Genomic DNA, 21,500 nt, shown 5'->3' with positions numbered 1-21,500 from the left:
GGTGCACAGTACAAGGTGGTCTGAATATCAAGCTGGGTTAGTTGTATTACAGGATACAGGATTGGGTGATATATTATCTTATGTTTATTTTATCTAATATGGGCCCCATTATAAGACCTCAGCTGTGTCTCCATAATGTCTCCTATTACATTACCCTCACTTTTTCCTCCCTCTAAGTCGGCAATATCAGCATTTAAAGAAACTCTTCTGGAGGGTGGGTGAAGTAAATGGTGATTGCTCTGAGATATGTTGAATTATTGTGGGGATTTGGCATCTGATTCCCTCAGTAATTCCAGAGTACTATGATTGCATAAGATTATTGGCTCAGTTATCATGTCTGTGCGAACAATAGCTTTACAGCATCATATGTATCTTTTGAAGCCCAATTAATCTTTCTTCCTTCTTTATATAGCTATTGTGTCTCAGCCCCTCTTTAGACATTTCAGTGCACATTACTAGGACCAAATCATACAAATTTCCGCCTCTCAGCACAAAATGGTCCCATGCAGTGTGTTGCGATAAGCTGTAAGCATAGCCCTTGAAGCATCTTCCACTTTGATACCGGCCATGAAAAAACCCTGATTGACCAATCTGTTCATCCTCTCTGCTTGGCCATTACTCTGTGGGTGATGACGACTAACACATTTAACTTGAATCAAGTTCCATCCAAATACTTCTTCATCTCCCTCAAGACAAATTGTACACCATTATCCGAAACCAATTCACACAGAAAACCCTCACTTCCATGTACAAATCATACTTTCAACCAATTTGACATGTACTCCACAAGCACAATGTCAAATTTCTGATGCACAGGAAGCATCTGAAACAGACCTAAAAAATCATTACATTCATTGCCCCACAGGAAAACTCACTTCTGTCGTATGCAGAACTCTGTATATCATCCTTTTATCATTTTGCAAACAACTGGTAACTCTCTCCAATGAGTTTTTCCACATCCCTGTCCCTGGCAGGCTACCAGTATTGCATTGTCAGTCGTTTGTTGCTAGATATCACACCTAAATGTCCTTCATGGCTCCCCCCTGACAGAATGAACTTGGCCATCGGTCTGCAGTTCACACAACAAATCGTTTTTCATTGGGCCATTCTTTCCTCATGAAATGAATCACTTTCAGTAAAATAGAATCTTCATCCAATGTCTTTCTATACTTTTGCCCCCACACACAGTCTTTACCCGGCCAACAAATACTTGCAGCAATACATTCCACAACTTCACAGTCATTCTTTTTGTTCTTATGTTCCACATCTTCCTGCCCTCAGGGCAGTCGGGGCAAGCAATAAGTATTTTTGTTCCTCTCTCCTGCAGTGTGTTCGACCTCAAAATTATGTTTCAAAAGTTTTAAACTTAACCTCACCAACCTGGCAGTAGCCTGCTGGTGTTCACATTATTACCATTCAAAAGAGGTTGATTATCAGTTCATATTCTGAACTTGTTCCCACACAAGGATGACTTAAACTTTTCAGTTGCCCATGCGCAGTCCGACATCCCACGCTCAATGGTCGAGTGTTTACGTTCATGTGGTCGCAGTGTGTGTGATGCCATTGCACATTCCTGATTTCCTTTGCCTTGAGCCACTACAGCGTCATTGCCAATGCTACCAGTATCATCAGTGATAGAGCACTCATTGCCTGATAGATATGGACTCAGAAGTGCTGCATTGAGCAGTTTTCCACTAATCTCTGCAAATGCAACCTCCTGTCCCCAACCCCAGATAAATAAAACCTTATTGAAAAGGTTGTGAAGTGGTTCAGCAATCACCGCAACATTTTCAGTACATTTTGAATAAAATTCATACATTCCTGTGAGGAGGACCCCGAGAGTAGGGCCCTGAACCCCCGTTACCAGTCATGGAAACCGGAGATGCCACCGAAAACCAGGGGGCGGCAAGGGTTAACCTGTTGCACCAGACCTCACCTTGCAGGAAGAAGGAGGTGGCTTTACGGAGAAGGACCAATCAGGAATGCCGACAAGAAAAGAAAATGGTGGAGACGGAAGACGCGGAGAGACCCAATGAGGAGGTGGCTTTACGGAGAAGGACCAATCATGAAGCCCGACAAGAAAAGAAAAGACTGAGATGGAAGACGCGGAGAGACCCAATGAGGAGGTGGCTTTACGGAGAAGGAGGTGGCTTTACAGAGAAGGACCAATCAGGAAGGCCGACAAGAAAAGAAAAAGCAAAGACTGAAGACGCGGAGAGACCCGATGAGGAGGAGGCTGGAGTGTGCATCGAGTTGTAGCAGCAGGATGCCTGAGGAGAAAAGAGGGAAGAGACGTTGAGAAAACGGGACGACGACAGCAATGATAACCCGGAGGAAGTAGAGGAGTGGAGCGAGGATTGGTGGATCCCCACCAACCCCAGGAGGTGCGTAAACGTTGGACAGTGAGCGAACCGGGCAAATTGAGGGCACTAAGCTAGAAGGGGAGGGCATATTGAGGTACAGGGAGGAAGTCAAGGGGTGGTTGTACTGCACCAAGTTAGAAGGGAGAGCATATTGAGGTACAGGGAGGAAGTCAAGGGGTGGTTGTACTGCACCAAGCTAGAAGGGGAGAGCATATTGAGGTACAGGGTGGAAGTCAAGGGGTGGTTCTACTGCACCAAGCTAGAAGAGAGAGCATATTGAGGTACAGGGAGGAAGTCTAGGGGTGGTTGTACTGCACCAAGCTAGAAGGGGAGAGCATATTGAGGTACAGGGAGGAAGTCAAGGGGTGGTTGTACTGCACCAAGCTAGAAGGGAGAGCATATTGAGGTACAGGGAGGAAGTCAAGGGGTGGTTGTACTGCACCAAGCTAGAAGGGGAGAGCATATTGAGGTACAGGGAGGAAGTCAAGGGGTGGTTGTACTGCACCAAGCTAGAAGGGGAGAGCATATTGAGGTACAGGGAGGAAGTCTAGGGGTGGTTGTACTGCACCAAGCTAGAAGGGGATGGCATATTGAGGTACCGGGAGAAGGTCAAGGGGTGGTTGTACTGCACCAAGCTAGAAGGGAGAGCATATTGAGGTACAGGGAGGAAGTCAAGGGGTGGTTGTACTGCACCAAGCTAGAAGGGGAGAGCATATTTAGGTACAGGGAGGAAGTCAAGGGGTGGTTGTACTGCACCAAGCTAGAATGGGAGGGCATATTGAGGTACAGGGAGGAAGTCTAGGGGTGGTTGTACTGCACCAAGATAGAAGGGAGAGCATATTGAGGTACAGGGAGGAAGTCAAGGGGTGGTTGTACTGCACCAAGCTAGAAGGGGAGAGCATATTGAGGTACAGGGAGGAAGTCAAGGGGTGGTTGTACTGCACCAAGCTAGAATGGGAGGGCATATTGAGGTACAGGGAGGAAGTCTAGGGGTGGTTGTACTGCACCAAGATAGAAGGGAGAGCATATTGAGGTACAGGGAGGAAGTCAAGGGGTGGTTGTACTGCACCAAGCTAGAAGGGGAGAGCATATTGAGGTACAGGGAGGAAGTCAAGGGGTGGTTGTACTGCACCAAGCTAGAAGGGGAGAGCATATTGAGGTACAGGGAGAAGGTCAAGGGGTGGTTGTACTGCACCAAGCTAGAAGGGAAAGCATATTGAGGTACAGGGAGGAAGTCAAGAGGTGGTTGTACTGCAGCAAGCTAGAAGGGGAGAGCATATTGAGGTACAGGGAGGAAGTCAAAGGGTGGTTGTACTGCACCAAGCTAGAAGGGGAGAGCATATTGAGGTACAGGAAGGAAGTCTAGGGGTTGTTGTACTGCACCAAGCTAGAAGGGGAGAGCATATTGAGGTACAGGGAGGAAGTCAAAGGGTGGTTGTACTGCACCAAGCTAGAAAGGGAGAGCATATTGAGGTACAGGGAGGAAGTCTAGGGTGGTTGTACTGCACCAAAGTAAGCCACATATTGTCTTTTCTTTCATGAGGATATTTCTTTGGTGTCTGCCTTTATTTTTCTTTCACCGTTTACCGATGTCTTGGGCTAATACTCGTCTATGGTGATTCTCTTCCTATAACTCCTGAGTGACTCGGCTTGAATTACCTACACGGGGTGCCATTAAGCCCAGGGCCGTATTAAAAAGGCGTTAGCCCCCACTTCATGCACAACGTGGTGTGGTGACGGGCACTTTCCCATCTCCTGACCTAGTAATTTTCCGAGAACCTGAGTCTCGTTGTCCTTTTTTTGTTCTTCTACTTTCAAGCTATCTGGGGGACGGACAGTCAAAAGGGATATCAGGAATCACCAGGATACAGGAACACACAACAGAAGAGACTCTCCGATCACACGCCAGGACAGCAGCTCAAGAAGAACTCATTCTTTTCTCTACAAACTACAAATAAACCAGAACAATTGATAAACTCCTAAAGCCTCAAAGCTTCTATTTCCGCCCATCCCTCCCACAATTCCCTTAAACTCAAGTTGTTGGTCACAGTGTTTTGGAACAGGTATTTTAGTGACTGTCAACAGGCCAGGCCATAGTGAAATCGCTTTAGCTGAAACCACATGCCCAAATTATTCATCCATTCATACATTTATCTTTTTTTTTTTTAATTCTCAAACCTCTTTTCAGGAAGGCTCTCAAGATATTCCAAGTGTACGCATATGGTTATCTAAATCTTTGCCGAAAATTAAAGCATTGTTTTGGAACACCAAAACTTCAGAGAGACCATTTACCTCCTCTGCCATCCTTCTTTGAAACATGGCTGCTGGAGTGGCCAGACCAAATGGCATTGTGTAATACTGATTTATTCCATCAGAAACTACAAATGCCATCATCTGTCTTCATATCCAATTTTGAGAAGATGTTTGCTCTAGCAAGTGTTGTCATTTCATCTATTATCAATCAATCAATCAATCATTTTTAAAGCGCACTACATACCTGCGAGGGGTCTGCTGGGGGGTCGGGTGGGGTGTTACTAATCGAACAGCCAGGTCTTGAGTATCCTCCTGAAGGTCAGCAGGTCTTGGGTCTGTCGTAGGCTCAGTGGGAGAGTGTTCCATGTCTTGGCGGCGAGGTCGGAGAAGGATCTCCCACCGGTGGTTGTTCTTCAGATGCGCGGGACGGTGGCGAGTGAGAGGTCGTTGGAGGTAAGCTGGCAGTGGGGGATGTAGAAGGAGAGCCGTCTGTTGAGGTAGGCTTGGCCAGTCTTGTAGAGTGCCTTGTGTGCGTGGTTGAGGAGCTTGAAGGATATCCTCTTGTTGACAGGGAGCCAGTGCAGGTTTTTCAGGTGGGGGGTGATGTGGCCGTGGTGTGTTACGACGAGGATTAGTCGTGCCGAGGCGTTTTGGATGCGTTGTAGTAGTTTGATGAGCTTGGTGGGGCCTCCCGCGTAGAGGGCGTTTCGGTAGTTGAGTCTGCTGCTGACGAGGGCCTGGATGACTGTCCTTCTTGTATCTGTCGGGATCCATCTGTTGATCTTGCAGAGCATGCGGAGGGTGTTGAGGCAGGAGGAGAAGATGGCGTTGACTTGCTTGGTCATTGAGAGCGTTCAGTCGAGGATGATTCCCAGGTTGCGTGCGTTGTCGATGGGTGTCGGGGCTGCCCCCTGTGCCGTTGGCCACCAGGAGTCGTCCCAGGTTGAAAGGTTGGAGCTGAGGATGAGGACCTCCGTCTTGTCTGAGTTCAACTTCAGAAGGCTGGTCTTCGTCCAGTCGGCGATGGCCTTCATTCCTTCGTGGAGGTTTGCTTTGGCGGTTATGGAGTCCTTGGTGAGGGAGAGGATCAGCTGAGTGTCATCGGCGTAGGATATTATGTTGAGGTCGTGCTGTCGGGCTACGTGTGCGAGCAGGGCCATGTAAATGTTGAACAGTGTCGGGCTGAGGGAGGATCCCTGGGGTATGCCACAGATGATCTCGGAGGCTGGGGGGAGGCGGACGCTCTGGGTTCTGCTGGAGAGGAAGGAGGTGGTCCAATCCAGAGCCTTGTCTAGGATCCCAGCGGCGTGGAGGCGTGCGCGTAGTGTGCGGTGTCAGATGGTGTTGAAGGTGGCAGAGAGGTCTAGGAGGATGAGTGACGTGGTCTCGCCACTGTCCAGCAGGGTCCTGATGTCATCGGTGGCGGCGATGCGGGCAGTCTCAGTGCTGTGGTTGCTCCGGAACCCGGACTGGGAAGGGTCCAGGATTCTGTTTTCTTCAAGGAATCGGGTTAGCTGTGTGTTGACGGTTTTCCTGATGACCTTGGCCGGGAAGGGAAGCAGAGAGATTGGCCGGAAGTTCTTGAGGTCTCTTGGGTCTGCCTTAGGTTTTTTGAGTAGGGCGTTGATCTCGGCGTGTTTCCAGATCTCTGGGAAGGTTGTGGTCTTGAGGGGGAGATTGATGACGTTGTGCAGGTGGGGTGTGATGGAGCTGCTTGCTCTGTTGAAGACGTGGTGCGGGAATGGGTCTGATGGAGAGCCGGAGTAGATTGTGCGCATGGTCTTGATGGTGTCATCAATGCTCACGCTGGCCCAGGCTAGCAGGGGGTCATGGTCAATGGTGTATGGAGGGTCTGTTGTGTTGCTGTCTGTTGGGGCTGTCTGGGTGTTGAAGCTGTCGGGATGTCTACTATCTTGCGGTGGAAGAAGGTGGCGAGGGAGTCGCACAGGGCTTGCGACGATGGGATGTCGTAGGTGTTGGAGCTGGGGTTTGAGAGTTCCTTCACGATGTTGAAGTGCTCCTTGCTATTGTGTGCGTTGTTGTTGAGGCGGTCTTTGAAGGAGGTCCTCTTGGCCACCCTGGTGAGGTGGTGGTGGTTGCGGATGGTATCCTTGTGTCCTGCGTGGCTGTCCGGAGTTTGTTCACTGTGCCATTTCTTCTCTAGTTTCCGGCAGGCTTGCTCGGAGGCTAGGAGTTCTGGGGTGAACAAGCTGGCCCTCTTCCTGGTGTCTCTGTGGGGGTGGGGGGGTTCTTCAGCGGGGCTAGGGTGTTGGCGCAGTCCTCGATCCAGTGTCTGAGGCTGTGGGCCGTGTCGTCTGTGTTCGAGGGTTCGGTGGGTGGGCTGAGTGCGAGGTTTGCGTGTAGTTGGTCTCCGGGGATTTTGCTCTAGCAGCGGCGGGGGATCTGTTGGGTGCGGTGGTGTGTGGTGGGTTTCAGGAAGGCGAAGTGGATGCAGCGGTGGTCGGTCCAGAGGAGTTCGGTGGTGTGGCTGATGGAGACGTACGGGCTTGAGGAGAAGAGGGGGTCGAGCGTGTGGCCGGCGGAGTGGGTGGGCATTGTGACAAGTTGCTTCAGTCCGAGGTTGGCAAGGTTATCAATCAGATCTATTATGGTTAAAGGATGATGTAGGACAGTGCCCTTTTTGTAAGGTCACCCCTGCAACCCCACACTTTTTTCCCAATGCTGATGGCTTTGACCTGCTAACCAGACCCCAGAGGCTCTGCTCTCTCCCGAAAACTGTTACATCTGAATTGGTAACCCCAATTGGCAAGGACTTTAACCCGCTTGTAAGTCACTGGAATGTGGTACCTGTGGTACCCAGGGCAGGGCCATTAAAGGTATCATTAGGGCCTGAAGCTCTGTTTGTGCCACCCCGATGTTAGCAGATCTGCCATTACAGACTGCGGAAGCAGTGCAAACCTCTCAGACTCGACTTTGATTTCCATGGCATCTTTCTTTCTCTGTCTCTGGTGGTCTTTTCTGCTGTCTGCCTCTATCATTTCCAGGAACTTTTCATCACTATCTTTCCATACCTTGTCTCTGCCTCTCTCTGTGCCACAAAATCTCTGTCTTTTTCACTGCACCTGTGTCTGCCTCTTTTCTGCTTTTCCGCTCTCTCTCTTCCACTGATGGTGTCTACCTCTTTCAATGCCCCAGTCTCTGCCTCTCTCTTTATCTTTCATTTATGGCCGTGGCGCGGCCTGCCAGAACCAAAAACAAACGACAGATGCATTTCCTTGCAGTTAAACAGCACTACCATGCAACAACTTCACGTTGCACAAACGGAAACACGCTGGGGTTAGTTCCAGCAAACGAGAAGAATATCCTCTTGTGAAAATCAGGGCCTGTTTATAATTCTTGGTCTGTGGATTTAGCACATTATTTTGAAAATAATTAGGAAAGTAGCAATTTAGTGAAAATGCAATAAAAGCAGGGGGTGCAAAATCAGATTTGCTTGCCTGAAAAAGAATTATTTTTAATACCCAAAACAGCTGTGTCAAAGCTTTTCCTGTTGAGCGAAGAGAAAATAAAATGTGAATATCAATTTTTTTAAGTAGCTTTTTTAGTCTATGCTGCCCAGCATTAGTAAAGCCTATTAGTCCAAACAGCAAGGCCTATTGACTGTGCCAATGCTTGTTTTAATTGGGCTCTGGATACGCGGATCTGCACCAATTCACACGGTGGGTGCGCGCTAACCGGCGTGGTGGATCCTCCTGCGGCAAAAATACAATGTTTTTGGGCAATTTCCTTCCCAAGAGGGGCCCCCCACAGATCCCTACATTAGTCCCATGGGGTCAGGATACACCTATCCTGATCCCTCATACCCTATTTACAATTTATTGCCCCACCCCGAAACCCATGTCCCAATTCACAAAATGGCGGCGTCAACTTTTTGCTAAGGTTCCAGCCAGACAATCACAGCTTTGCTGTTGGCGCGTGGATCCGCTCTCAATATATACATAAATCTTTTTTCTTAAAGAACTCCAAAACTACTCAACAGATTTACACCGAAAAACAAAGAGCACTTTCTGACCAAGATCTAGATTTCTGTCAAACGTGGTGTAATTCCGTTCAGCGGTTTGGGCTGTAGTCCTGTCGAAAATCCTGTGGGAATTTACATGGGGAAATCGTGTTTTGGGAACCCCCACTCCCCTTTTTCATGGCCCCTGCTTGACAAATCACCCCAAACCTATCTCTCTCTTTCGCTCTCTCTTACTTGGGTGTTGAAATAAGGTAAAAAGGAACAAAAAACAAACCTGAAGTTCACCAGGTATAATTTACTGATCTAACCATTACATGTGCCCCCATCATACTCTGCTTATGCCCCCACATATTACTTCAATCATGATATGTTAAATTACATCATTGATGAGATCACTTTTGACCTCTCAAACACCATTTCTGATGACATCACTAATGACATCATAGTCATATGCAGCATAACGTTACTCAATGTACATGTGGAAGTCAATCGCATGAAAATAGTGTAAGCCCAAGAGACACGTGTAAATGTGCATTTTAAAAACTATATTGTGCATGCTTTTCAAATCGCTAAAGTTCAGATGGAAGAATTACTCCATGTTGAAAAAGGTAATATCTGAGTGCACCTCACGTGGGTGACAGAGGTATATTTGAAAGTAGGCTGTGGCTTTAAGCCCATTCAAAAGAAAATCTGTGAAAAGGGCCAAAGTAGCTGTTGCCAATTCATTAAAAATCTGGATTTCTGGCCCAAGTTAAGTAGTTGTGACACAGTGTTCTAGAGACATTTTATAAGCTGTGCATATTTATTTGTAGAACTTAAACTAAAGATTTTCAGGTATTACAGATCATTGAATAATATAACATGTAGGGGTGTCCCACTTAGAGGGGGTTTATCTCATTCTAGTGCTGTAGGCATGACTCTGAGGTCGCAGCTGTGATGCCCATCTCCAGGATGTGTGCAGTGTATTTGACTAATCTTCTTAGCATTGAGCCCAAGGAGCCCTACAGAAGCAAACGTATACTTGTCAACCTCTGGACTTAAAATCTGGATCAATCTGAAGTCTTTACGTTGATAATAGAAAATTGTCAAGCATGTTGAATTACTTAATGTCAACACACTCAATAGGACAGTGTCAGAATGTCTGTATGGTGTCATCAATATTGTCAGTTGTGATGTAATATATGAGGTCATAAGCAGTGCATGGCGGGGGCTCACGTTCTAGTTTGGGTTATAGTTGGTAAATATTAGTGTTTGTTTTGGTTATTTAACATTCGTTTTTGTAGTTCTTCAACACTGAACTATAATGTTACTTTTAGCCTTGAGTCAAACGGGACTTAAGTTATTAGTGATACGAAAACACTCTTCCTATGGAAACTCTGACCTAACTATAACTGCTGCCACTGCGCTGTGTGTGTGCAGACTCGTAACTCGTATTTACTCAACTCCCCACAGAAGAGGTCCAAGCCAGTACTCCTGGATTCCTAATTAGGTCGAGACCTGCCAATGCGAAGGCATTGCAGCTTGACATATAGAGGTGGATCAGGAAAGCTGACCAAGGGGCTTTGGCTGGCGGATTACGCAGAGTGCATGTGCCCATGCACGAGCTTGCCATTTGCTCCCCGAGCCGCCTCGCATCATCGCGTCAGACCCGCCACAGCAACGCCGAGAGCTTCAGATCTCAAAGGAATGCTCTCCCCCACGCCCCTCTGAGCAATGCCACTCCAAAGACTTTTTTTTTACACCCCATATGCTCGAGCCTTGGCATCAGCCCCCTGCTCCAGACTTCAAAGGGATCCGCTCCCCCGCCCCCTGCTTCACACTTCAAAGGAATACGCCCCCCGCCCCCGCAATGGTGAGAGCATTTCCCGGCCGCTTTTAATTTCATTTTCACGGCCGCTTTTAATTTCATTTTGCGGCCGCTTTTTTCACTAAGAGAGTTTACGAGTGCCAGGATTGTTTCTCTAAAACTCTCTTATGTGAGCACTAGCGGATGGGAGGTAAGCATGCAGTCTCACCACCCATTGCCAAATACCCTTAATAACTACCCGCGTCCCACACTAAATGCCTCACTTGTTTTTTTTACTGCAGAGTGGTCAAAGTGGAGCATCACTTTGGTTTTATTGGTGTTGTAGGTGAATTTCTTTAAGAATGCTGCTGTGCTAATAAAGAAAGACGAGCCTAATCCTCGTCTGTGTCCTTCATAGAACTGAAAAGTGTCCTGGAAAGCTAGGACATCACCTACAATAATACAGCGACTCATTGAGAGTCATGGAGCAGGGCTCGGTAATAGAGGTACAGGCATGCTTGGAGAAATAGGTTCCAAAATACAGAGGTCAGCTCGTGGAGACTGCTTGCTTGCTGCAGTTCTGACACAAGAGTGTCTGTTTTGCATAAAGAATCGCTAGTTTTGCAAAAACTCTCATGGTGACCGGTTTCCTCGGTTTGGTTTTGTCATGCCTACAGGGATCTCGATTAATCGGACTGCTTGTTTGTCTGTGTTCCGCACTGTTGTAGAATCCTGTCATGCGCCGGGTTGATCGTTTCTCTTAGGCATGGCTACAAATTTCAAATTGCGTACCCTATCCTGATTTGTTCATGTTATGGTCCTGAAAACGCACATTTGTGTGGACAAAAGCCACGGCAGGCAACAAGCACAGCTGTAATAACAGAGGTGGCCTCGTTTGCCTGACCCTGCTACGGCCATCTCCCTTACCGATGAAAGGTATGTTATACATCACTTTTAAATTGTAGGGCCTAAAACGACTTTCTTTTTTAGCTTTCGACAGATGCTGTCATTGATATTTTCCATTTGTAAGAGACGAAAAACGAGACCGCTAAATCCTTTCAGCAGAGAAAAACAGATACTGTGACAACTTTAGGAACGGATTATGAACGTATTTTCTGTGCAAAGTGAAGAACATGCCCTTCCATCCCAGCGAAGCCCTTCCATCCTCCCTCTCACCACTCTCCACTCTGTCCCCTCCCACCACTCTCACCACTCTCCCCTCTCACCACTCTCCTCTCACCACTCTCCCCTCTCACTACTCTCCCCTCTCACCACTCTCCCCTCACCACTATCCCCTCTCACCACTCTCCCCTCCTCTCGCCCCTCTCTCCCCTCCTCTCTCCCCTCTCCTCTCTAGCTCTCCCCTCTCCTCTCTCTCCCCTCTTCTCACTATCCCCCTCTCCTCACTATCCTCACTCTCACCACTCTCTCCTCTCACACCACTCTCTCCTCTCTTACCACTCTTCCCTCTCCTCACTCTCCACTCCCTCTCTCACCTCCCTCTCTCCTCACTCTTCCCTCTCACAACTCTCCCCTCTAACCACTCTCCCCTCCCTCCACTCTCCCCTCCCTCTCTCCCCTCTCCTCACTCCCCTCTCTCCTCCCTCTCCCCTCTCCCCTCTCCTCAACCTCTCCCCTCTCCTCACTATTCTCACTCCCCCTCTCTCTCCTCTCTCACCACTCTATCCTCTCTCATCACTCTCCCCCTCACCACTCTCCCCTTTCACCACTCTCCCCTTTCACCACTCTCCTCTCTCTCCTCAGTATTCTCCTCTCTACCTCCCCCTCTCTCCTCACTCTCCCCTCTTTCTCCTCTACCCTCCCTCTCTACCCTCCCCTCTCTCCTCTCCCCCTCTCTCCTCACTCTCCCCTTCTCACTCCCTCTCTCCCCTCCCTCTCTCCAGTCCCTCTATCCTCACTCTCCCCTCTCTCCTCACTCTTCCCTCTCCCCTCTCCTCCCTCTCCCCTCTCCTCACTCTCCCCTCTCCTCACTCTCCAATCCCTCTCTCCCCTCCCTCTCTATCCCATCTCTCCTCACTCCCCTCTCTCCTCACTCACCTCACTCCCCTCTCTCCCCTCCATCTCCCCTCTCCCCACTCTATCTATCTATTGCTCTCACTCTATCCATCGCCCTCACTCTATCGCATCACCACAGCATCACTCAGGGGCACCACAACGTCACTATGCGCCACCACAGCATCACTGAATGCCACATCATCACTCGTCGCCCCACAACATCACTCAGCGCCACCACAGCATCAATCTGTGCAACCATTCAATAATAACTGGTTCAAATATGTTCTTGGATTTTCGTCACAATAAAATACACTGAACATAATCTTCATAAGTTATTTACAAAAGTTTAAGCTATTGCCATTATAAATTACAATAACTTTTATTTAAGTATTAATTAATAATAAAAATGAAAAGCCATTGTTATTTGTAATATCACTACATGTAAGTCACGTAGATACAACACATATTGCATTTCAAATGCTATAGGTGTCACATTTGCAAAAATTATAACTATTGGCATTGTAAATGACAAAGCTATTCATTTAGCTATTTTTAAAACCAGCACATAAATAAAAAAATTGTCATTTACAATACCAATAGCTCAAACTTTCCTAATGCGAGACCTATTGCATTGCAAATGCTTGTTTTTGTTCAGCAAGTGTCGTAGTGAAGCGTTGCCCCTTAACAACAAGCCTTTGTCTACCTCAAGTGAAGTGCCCTAATCTCCATAGACATGCATCTATTGGTCCGCAATAGACAATCAATACTCATTGCTACTCCTTTTCACATCATCAATCACAATCATTTTTAGAATATATTTGTTTTGTGCACCAATGCACCATACTAACAATGGTTCATTATAATCATCTTCGTTCATTCATAGAGTGTTTAGAGCTTTACATTCATTTTCATAGTATTCGGTATCCGCTTTGGTTCTGTCGTCAGTTAATATAGAAATGGGACTTCAACTCGACCTGTCACAAATGTATAATTAAATTATCGTTTCTATAGCATCCAGCAGTTTGTTTCTACTATGTAAATGCATGTGGGTCCATCAGATTATGTGGTTCTTTTGTGGTGGATCATAATGAGTCCAAGCAATAGCGCCTGGCCCTTAGCAGCTTAGCAAACTAGAGGGGAGCGGGTGAAATGAGAACTATGGCAGGCAAGTATCGCAATGTATTCTTCGATGCTCTGTTCCATTGCAGAAGAGTAGAACCCTATCTATGAATATATCGCTTGGGACTAGACAGTGAGGGTATAATTATACAATGCAAGTCATTGCGGTAATACCAGAGCGAGAACCCCAGTTCGCACATGATTTCCTACATATTGGCCACGTGTACCATCATTCATACTGGATCAGATCCTCTGATATATTCAGTTTCACAGACCCAGTGGGCTCTATTCCCAAAAGCAGGCATTGCTCAATTAATCCGGAGTTTGTTGTATAGTGCAGCTCCTCACCCTTGAGGGTCTTAAGGCGCTGAGCGGAGGGGGGGGGGGGGGGGGGGGGGGGTACTGATCCTCAGGGCGTGGATGTTCAGTAGAAGAACCGGGTCCTGAAGTCCTTCCTGAATTGGATCAGCGACAGGGATTGCCTGAGGTAGGAGAAGGCTCTTCCTCTGGCTTTGGTCTTGTGGATCCGTGGGACGGTGGCCAGGGCAGGTTGAACGGAGTGAAGTCGTCTGGCGGGTATGTGTAATGTGAGGCAGTGGTTCAGGTATGCTGGTCCTATGTCGTGGAGAGCTTTGTAGGCATGTGTGAGAGGCTTGAAGGGGATTCTCTTGATGATTGGGAGCCAGTGGCGTTGTCTGAGGTGCTGATATGTGGCTGCAGCAGGGGATGCCTAGGACCAGTCTGGCTGTGGCGTTTTGGACGTTCTGTAGTTTCGTGAGCTGTTTCTAAGTGACGCCTACGTAGAGTGCATTACCGTAGTCAAGTCTGCTGGTGATGAGTGCATGTGTGACCGTCTTTCTAGGTTCTATGGGGATCCAGCTGAATGTCGTTTGAAGCAGGATGAGGATACAGCGTTGATATGGTGGTTCTTTGTGAGTGAGGAATAGAGTATGATGCTGTGGTTGTGTACACAGTCTGTAGGAGTGGGAGGGGTTCGTAGTGCGACGGACCACCAGGAGTCGTCCCAGGCTGAGGGGGCGGGTCACAGGATGAGTACTTCGGTCTTGTCTGAGTTGAGCTTGAGGCAGCTGTCTTTCATCAAGGTAGCAACGACCTTCGTTCCGCTATGAAAGTTGAATCAGGCGGCTGTAGGTTCATTGATGAGGGAGAGGATCAGCTGGATGTTGTTGGCTTAGGAGACGATGTTGAGTCTGTGGTTTCTGACAATGGCCGTGGGGGGGGGCAGGCGGGGGGGCATGTAGACGTTGAAGAGGGTGGGCTCAGGGAGGAGCCCTGGGGCATTCCACGGCTGATCTTTGTAGGTTCTGAGAGGAACAGGATAGTCTGACACTCTTGTGTTCGGCCGGTCAGGAAGGAGTGGATCCAGTCCAGTGCCTTGTCGTTGATACCGGACTGTTCAAATTGGGCGCAGGGTCAAGGCTGATTTGCATATGGCTGGGTCCAAACTGGAATCGCATGGTGAGCAAAAAAATGATGGATTGAGGCCCAGATCTCTGAAATGGGGTGAATGTATGGCATTGTTCTGCATTCTGTCCATCAATTGTTCTTTCTGCCTTTTTCGTGGATACCAGCGTCCTGGAATCTTGTGATTAGGTGCGGTGGGAGATGTTGTTGAAGGTGGCCGAGACGTCCAGTAGGATGAGGGTGGTGGTTTCGCCCCAGTCGAGGAGGGAGGGGATGTCGTCGATGGCGGCGAGGAGTCCGGGATCGGTGCTATAATTGCTTTGGAAGCCAGATTAGGATTTGTTCAGGACATAGTTTGCTTTAATGAACTTGGAGAATTGGGCATTGATGGCCTTTTCGATGACCTTGGCAAGGGGGGGGACTAGGGAGATAGGTCTGAGGTACTTGAGGTCTGTCGGGTCGGCAGACAGCTTCTTCAGCAGGGGTTGATCGCGGCGTGTTTTCAGCTGGCAGGGAAGGTGACAGTTTTGATGAAGCAGCTGGTGCTGCGGCTGTTCAATGGAAGATGTGATGTGGGCAAAGATCCAGTGGGAGTGGATGCCCTGCATTGTCGTGAGTGTGTCATCTGTGGTGAGTGGAGTCCCCTTGAGCACAATATGTTGATGTAAGGCCTTGTTGTGTGCGGTGGTGGCAGGCATTGTAGCAGGGTCTTGGGTGTCAAAGTTGTCATAGTTCTGCCTGATCTTGTGGTGGAATAATGTGCTGAGTTTGTTGCTGAGGTCTTAGGGAGGGTGAGACATCTGTGGTCTCGCTGTTGGGTCTAGCGAACCCTTTGACGATGGCAAAGACTTTTGTGCTGTTGTGTGCGTTTGATTCTGTCTTTGATGGCCGTTTTTGTTTGTGGTTTTAAGGAGAAGGTGGTGTGCGTTGACAGCGGTTTTGAAGGTTGCTTGGGTTTCTGGGATTTTGTTGTTTTTCTATCTCTTCTTGAGTTGTCTGCTGGTACGTTTGGACTTGTGGAGGGCTGAAGTTAAGCAGATGGCTTTCTTGAAGTTTTGCCTGCCTGGTGTTTTCTTGAGGGGTGCTGGTGTGTCAGCTCAGTTGGAGATCCATTGGTGACGGTTGTGTGCTGCAGTGTTGGCGTCTGCTGGTGGTGCGGTCATGCTGAGAAAGTTGATGAGAAGTTCTTCGGTGGCCTTGTTCCAGCTATAACAGATGGGTCATGGGGGAGGGAGAGGGGGATGGTGAACGGTGGGAATGGCTAAGTGCACACAGTGCGGGTTGGTCCAGAGGAGTTCAATGGTGTGACTGTAGGTGAAGGTCTAGCGTGTGTCTGGCTGTATGGGTCGATGTGGTGACTAGATGCTTGAGTCCGATATTGGCGAGGTTCTCCAGTAGGGTGTCGGTGTTTTGGTCACTGGGGTTGTCCAAGTGGAAGTTGAGGTCTCCGAGTAGGATGTAATCGGTGGATGCTAGAGCCTGGGGTGCGATGAGGTCTTCAATGGCATCATTGAAGGGTGGGGGCCGGGGGTCCTGTAGATTTGGGAGCCATGGAGGGTGGTGTTGGGGTTGCTCTGGATCTGGAAGGGGAGGTGTTCCATGGTAGTCGTTGAGTCATTCGAGTAAGTGGTCAGTTGGTGGGTGTTCTTGGGGATGATGGCTTTGCCTTCTCCTGGTCGGTCAACGCTGTATTTGCGGGTGATTTTGTAGCCGCAGGGGATCCTTATCACTTGTTCGTCATTCTTGTTGTCCTTAAGTTCAGCTCTTATTTTCAAGTGCAACAAATGCGAGGTTGGCGAACTCCATCGGACTGCAGATTTAGAACTGTAACAAAAAAAACAAGTTAGCAGGCCTTTTCCATCTATGAACTCATTATCTGGAACAACATCCCTGTATCAATCAGGACCGCCCAACATTGCTCCCATTTAGGAAAGAGTTGAGGACTTCCTTCTTTAAAAATAATTTATGTTTATCATTGGCTCTAGCTTCAAGCTAGGATTGCAGTATAGAAATAACATATACATACATACATAAAGAAGCTGGCTTGAATACTTTTGAAAAACTCTTGTGAAAATGTTCATGGGAGAGTTGAGAATGGTTATCCCACCAGAGCACCCCTGGCATCCAGTTAAGGTTTTATCAAGAGTAACAAGTCCACCTTTTAAGCCACTACATCACTGCAAGCCTTAATGTAGATAGTGGTCTACCTAGTAGCAGTCACTTCCTCAAACAGTTAGCAAACTACATGACCCATTACTAGATGAACAGTTCCTGCAAGTTTACAAAGACAAAGTTAAATATGCACCCAGTGTTAAACATGCGCTCAAGCTCTACATTATCAGAATTGAAAATGTATGACAAATAAGACCGTTTTTTGCACTGGCACAGTTTGGTATATTCTGTTTTCTACTCGTGCGGAGACTAGGGGTGGGCGGAATTTGCGTAGTCGTGTTACGCAAAGCACAGCATAAAATATGTCTGTGAGCACACAGAATCCTGCAAACACGCGGAATTACTTCTTCCGCTCGTTCACAATGCTTTTTTCCTGTTTGCGTGCCCGGGGGGAAATATCTTGTGAACACACATTTTGAAAACCTGAACAAGCAAAAAATTCTACAAAGCCGCGGATTGCGGAGGTTTTGGCAATTCCACTTTCTCCGCGGAATGTGAAATTACCCAAATTCCACAAATTCCGCAAGTGGAACTGAATTTACCGCCCGGGCCTAGCGGAGACACCACATAGAAATACCACAGGCTTAGTCCACGTGTGATAAAGATGCAACCATGGCTTTTCTACCCAACATACCTCTAGTAGATATTTGTAAAGCAGAAACATGTGGTTCTGTGCATCCTTTCATAAAATATTTCTATGGTGACATCAACATATTCGGTCGTTGAGGTATGTGGGTCCGATGTTGTTGAGGGATTTGTAGGCGCGGATGAGGAGTTTGAAAGTGATACTCTTCTCAACGGGGAGCAAGTATAAGCTTTGTAGGTGTTGGGTCATATGTTTGTGGTGTGGTGTCCCTAGAATGAGCCTGGCTGCGGCGTTCTGGACCTTACCGATTCTTTTAAGTTATGGCACAACCTGTGATGTGCCACAGCTGCTGCAAATGGAAAATGTTACTCACTTGCAAATACTGTCAGCTTGTCATGTTGCAGGCTCACATGCATCACCCACTTGCTGTATGGTTGTAAAGTATATAGGTTGCTCAGATGAAGCAGTTTATTTTTTTTATTTTACACATATAAGCAGTTGTACTCCGATGGAGAAAACAGCACAATGATTTTAATTGGAGTCTGCGCGCTGATGCATTATGCCTTTCTGGTATGGGATTACGAGTCGTTCTCCAGATCGAAACTCAATCTTAAATTAATTTATTTTTAGTAGTCAGAACCCAACCCATGAGAGGTCACCACATGTGAACTGTAGGACTACAAGCAGCAAATGATTGTTTACAGGTAGTAACATTTTCCTTCCTTCCTAGATATTACTGTCCACCTTTCTCATATTATAACCGTGCATTTCTTTCAAGAAATATTTCCCTTGTATAATTCTCAGTGTTCATTTCATTCTGCAGCACAGCAGCCGACGACAGAAAGTATGAATGGGAAAGAGAAACGTAAAGCTTCTGGAGGAAGGAAGAATTTTGCTTATAAAGCGAATGAAAGAAAACACCAAGGAATAGGCAGAAGACAGAATTTTAACAATAAAACACTACTTGCAAGGCAGAAAAGAATATGCACCAGCGTAAAAGCTTATGCCTGTGCTGAGTGTAAGAAGGCATTTACTGGAAAGACGCATCTTTTACTGCACAAACAAACACACACAGATCGGTATCCCTACACTGAGCATGAAATGAGGTTTGCTGATAAGGCAACACATGAAAAAACTCACAAAGGAGAGCGGCCCTTTCACTGCAATATCTGTGAGAAAAGTTTTACTAAGAAGGGACATCTTCTACAACATCAAAGCGTACACACAGGAGAGAAGCCTTATCACTGCACTGTGTGTTCCAAACCCTTTTCTCAGAAGGCAAACCTTGTAATGCATCAAAGAACTCACACAGGAGAGAGGCCTTATCACTGCACTGTGTGTTCCCAACCCTTTTCTCAGAAGGCAACCCTTGTGCGGCATCAAAGAACTCACACAGGAGAGAGGCCTTATCACTGCACTGTGTGTTCCAAACCCTTTTCTCGGAAGGCACACCTTGTACTGCATCGAAGAACACACACCGGAGAGAGGCCTTATCACTGCACTGTGTGTTCCAAAAGGTTTTCTCGGAAGGCGTACCTTGTACAGCATCAAAGTGTACACACAGGAGAGAGGCCTTATCACTGCACTGTGTGTTCCAAGGGCTTTACTCTTAAGGCAGCCCTTATACGCCATCAAAGCGTACACACAAGAGAGAGGCCTTATCACTGCACTGTGTGTTCCAAGGGCTTTACTCTTAAGGCAGCCCTTGTACGCCATCAAAGCATACACACAGGAGAGAGGCCTTATAACTGCACTGTGTGTGAGTAGAGGTCCCTTGTACGGCATCAAAGCGTATACACAGACCAGAGGCTTTATCACTGCACTGTGTGAAGCAAGAGCTTTGATCTTAAGGCAAGCCTTGTACGCCATCAAAGAACACACAGGCGACGGCCACGACGCCGTACAGGAAATGGAAACTGCTGTAAACAAAAGGTGGTGCTCAGCAACCTCAAGTAACACTTACAAGATGGAAGCCTTCTCCAAGCACTGCCAAAAAAACCTTCATTTAAAAAAAAGAAATGTGATCTTCTACATCATCTAAGAATCTACAGCTGAAGTTAGACCTCCTATGACATCTAACAATCCTTCTGGGCTGAGATCCTTCCTTTCCTCTGAATGTCAGAAGAGCTTTGAGTTAAAGGACACACTCTAACGTTCGCAGCTTCTCCAAAAAGAATGTAGGTTCTTCAACGTCACTAACGTCACTTCACCAAGCAATAAACTTCACAGAGGCTGCTTCACTGCGAATTAAACCTGTCAGACTCTCATGAAATGTGTGCAGTGTTGAGGACATGTTACCAACTGTGGATCATAAACTATCCTGATAGACATAACTTCTGGGATTCAACAAAAAATTATTGAAAGACCTGAGCACATGGAAAAAGAAACTAGGAGAAGAAATAGGAATCCATAACCACTTGAGTACAACAAATATAAACTCCTTTCATCACTAAAGCAGGAACTACTACTCGCTATTAGTATCTTCAGACCGGCTGTGTAAATATTCTGTGCAACCCATCCAGGCTGAGAGATCAAAAGAGGGTTCATGGCTGTCCAGATTCTAACAACATACAAAGGAGGCACCAACCATATCATTCTGCAGTTTTAACTGTTGAGACTGTGACACATTTCACAATGTTTTGAGATGGTTTATTATGGTGGGATTTGATAATCAATTTTATTATCATTTGAAAAGAAAAAAAAGACAGCATACATCATACACAGTAAAGCCAATTCCATCTCCAACAGACAGTAAAAAAACCACTGTGTGGGTAGGAGTATTTATGCAAGCCACCCAAGCTGGAAAGCAGCACCCCGTTACATGGGAGAGGCAAAGCTTGCAATTTAAAACAGTAGGTTCAGCCATTTGCCCCAAATCCTATGGCACCTTGTGGGACAACCATGTTCCTCCTGGGCCGCGCACCAATCCACTCCCTGGTGCCACTTTCACAGGGTAGGGGGGTTGGGCTGGGCCCAGGCCGCTGCCATATCTCATTTAGCCACAGCGACCGCAGTTCCCAGAGAATGTTTGTCCGCTCTAGAGCTGTCCAAACCTTCAAATACACCAAGGAGAAGACGTAAGGGATTGTGTGGAACCTGGCGACCCAAGGTCTGTGTGAGCTCAGATTCCACCTCGGACCAAAAGGGGTCAAGGCCTGGGTAAAGCCAGACCATATGGTAGAAGGCGGCCGGAGTTTGGTCGCTATTTTGGTGAGAATTAAATACCCAAAAACTAACGTTCACATATATTACAAAACAAAGCAGATTGTCTGGTAAAGATACTGTAAGGAGTATTTCATTGCATGCTGTGATGTGTTTTGTGAGGTCAGTTGTGTCCTTTTCTAGTGTGAGGGGTGAGATTAACAACTAGACAAAGGACACTGCCGCCGTGAGCTGTTTGCCAAGAATGTCTTATTTTACCCAATAAAACTTTGCTAATAAACCAATCTGCCTGCCTGTTCCATGTGTTGATGAGACTGGAGATTCTTCAAACTCATCAGTACGTTCAGAGTGTCTGTTTTCCATCTTGGTGATTAGTATGTCACGGAAGAGGGTGAGGAGGAGCTTTTGCTCCCCTGCAGCCCTCCAACCACCAGCCCCTCAAATTTGAGGCATTTCAGTGTGCAGTTTGCTCCATCACTGTGTTTATTAGAGTAGTGCAAGCGTTACAAGTACAATTTGCACTGTTGATGTTTCAGAAGACAACCTTTGAAGTTTAATAGTGTAATTGCTTCGGGAACACCTTTGTCCCTCGGACCTTTTCTTTCACTGAGCGTATTGGTTGGCTTTAAATAGTCC

The 21,500-nt window shown here is 47.1% G+C and overlaps 1 protein-coding gene across 1 annotated transcript in view; it reads left to right on the top strand.

The window, feature by feature from the left end:
- Window positions 1–21,065, top strand: part of LOC144767234 (uncharacterized) — a 36,009-nt gene extending 14,944 nt beyond the window's left edge. Inside the window, exon 3 of the mRNA XM_078650769.1 lies at window positions 18,526–21,065. Coding sequence (XP_078506895.1) covers window positions 18,526–19,469 — 944 coding nt within the window. The 3' untranslated portion in view covers window positions 19,470–21,065. The remainder of the gene's footprint in view (window positions 1–18,525) is intronic.
- Window positions 21,066–21,500: the final 435 nt, after the last annotated feature.

The sequence above is a fragment of the Lissotriton helveticus genome, chromosome 1_1, assembly GCF_964261635.1.
Source record: "Lissotriton helveticus chromosome 1_1, aLisHel1.1, whole genome shotgun sequence".
Taxonomy (NCBI): domain Eukaryota; kingdom Metazoa; phylum Chordata; class Amphibia; order Caudata; family Salamandridae; genus Lissotriton; species Lissotriton helveticus.
This window is presented reverse-complemented; position numbering and strand designations above follow the sequence as displayed.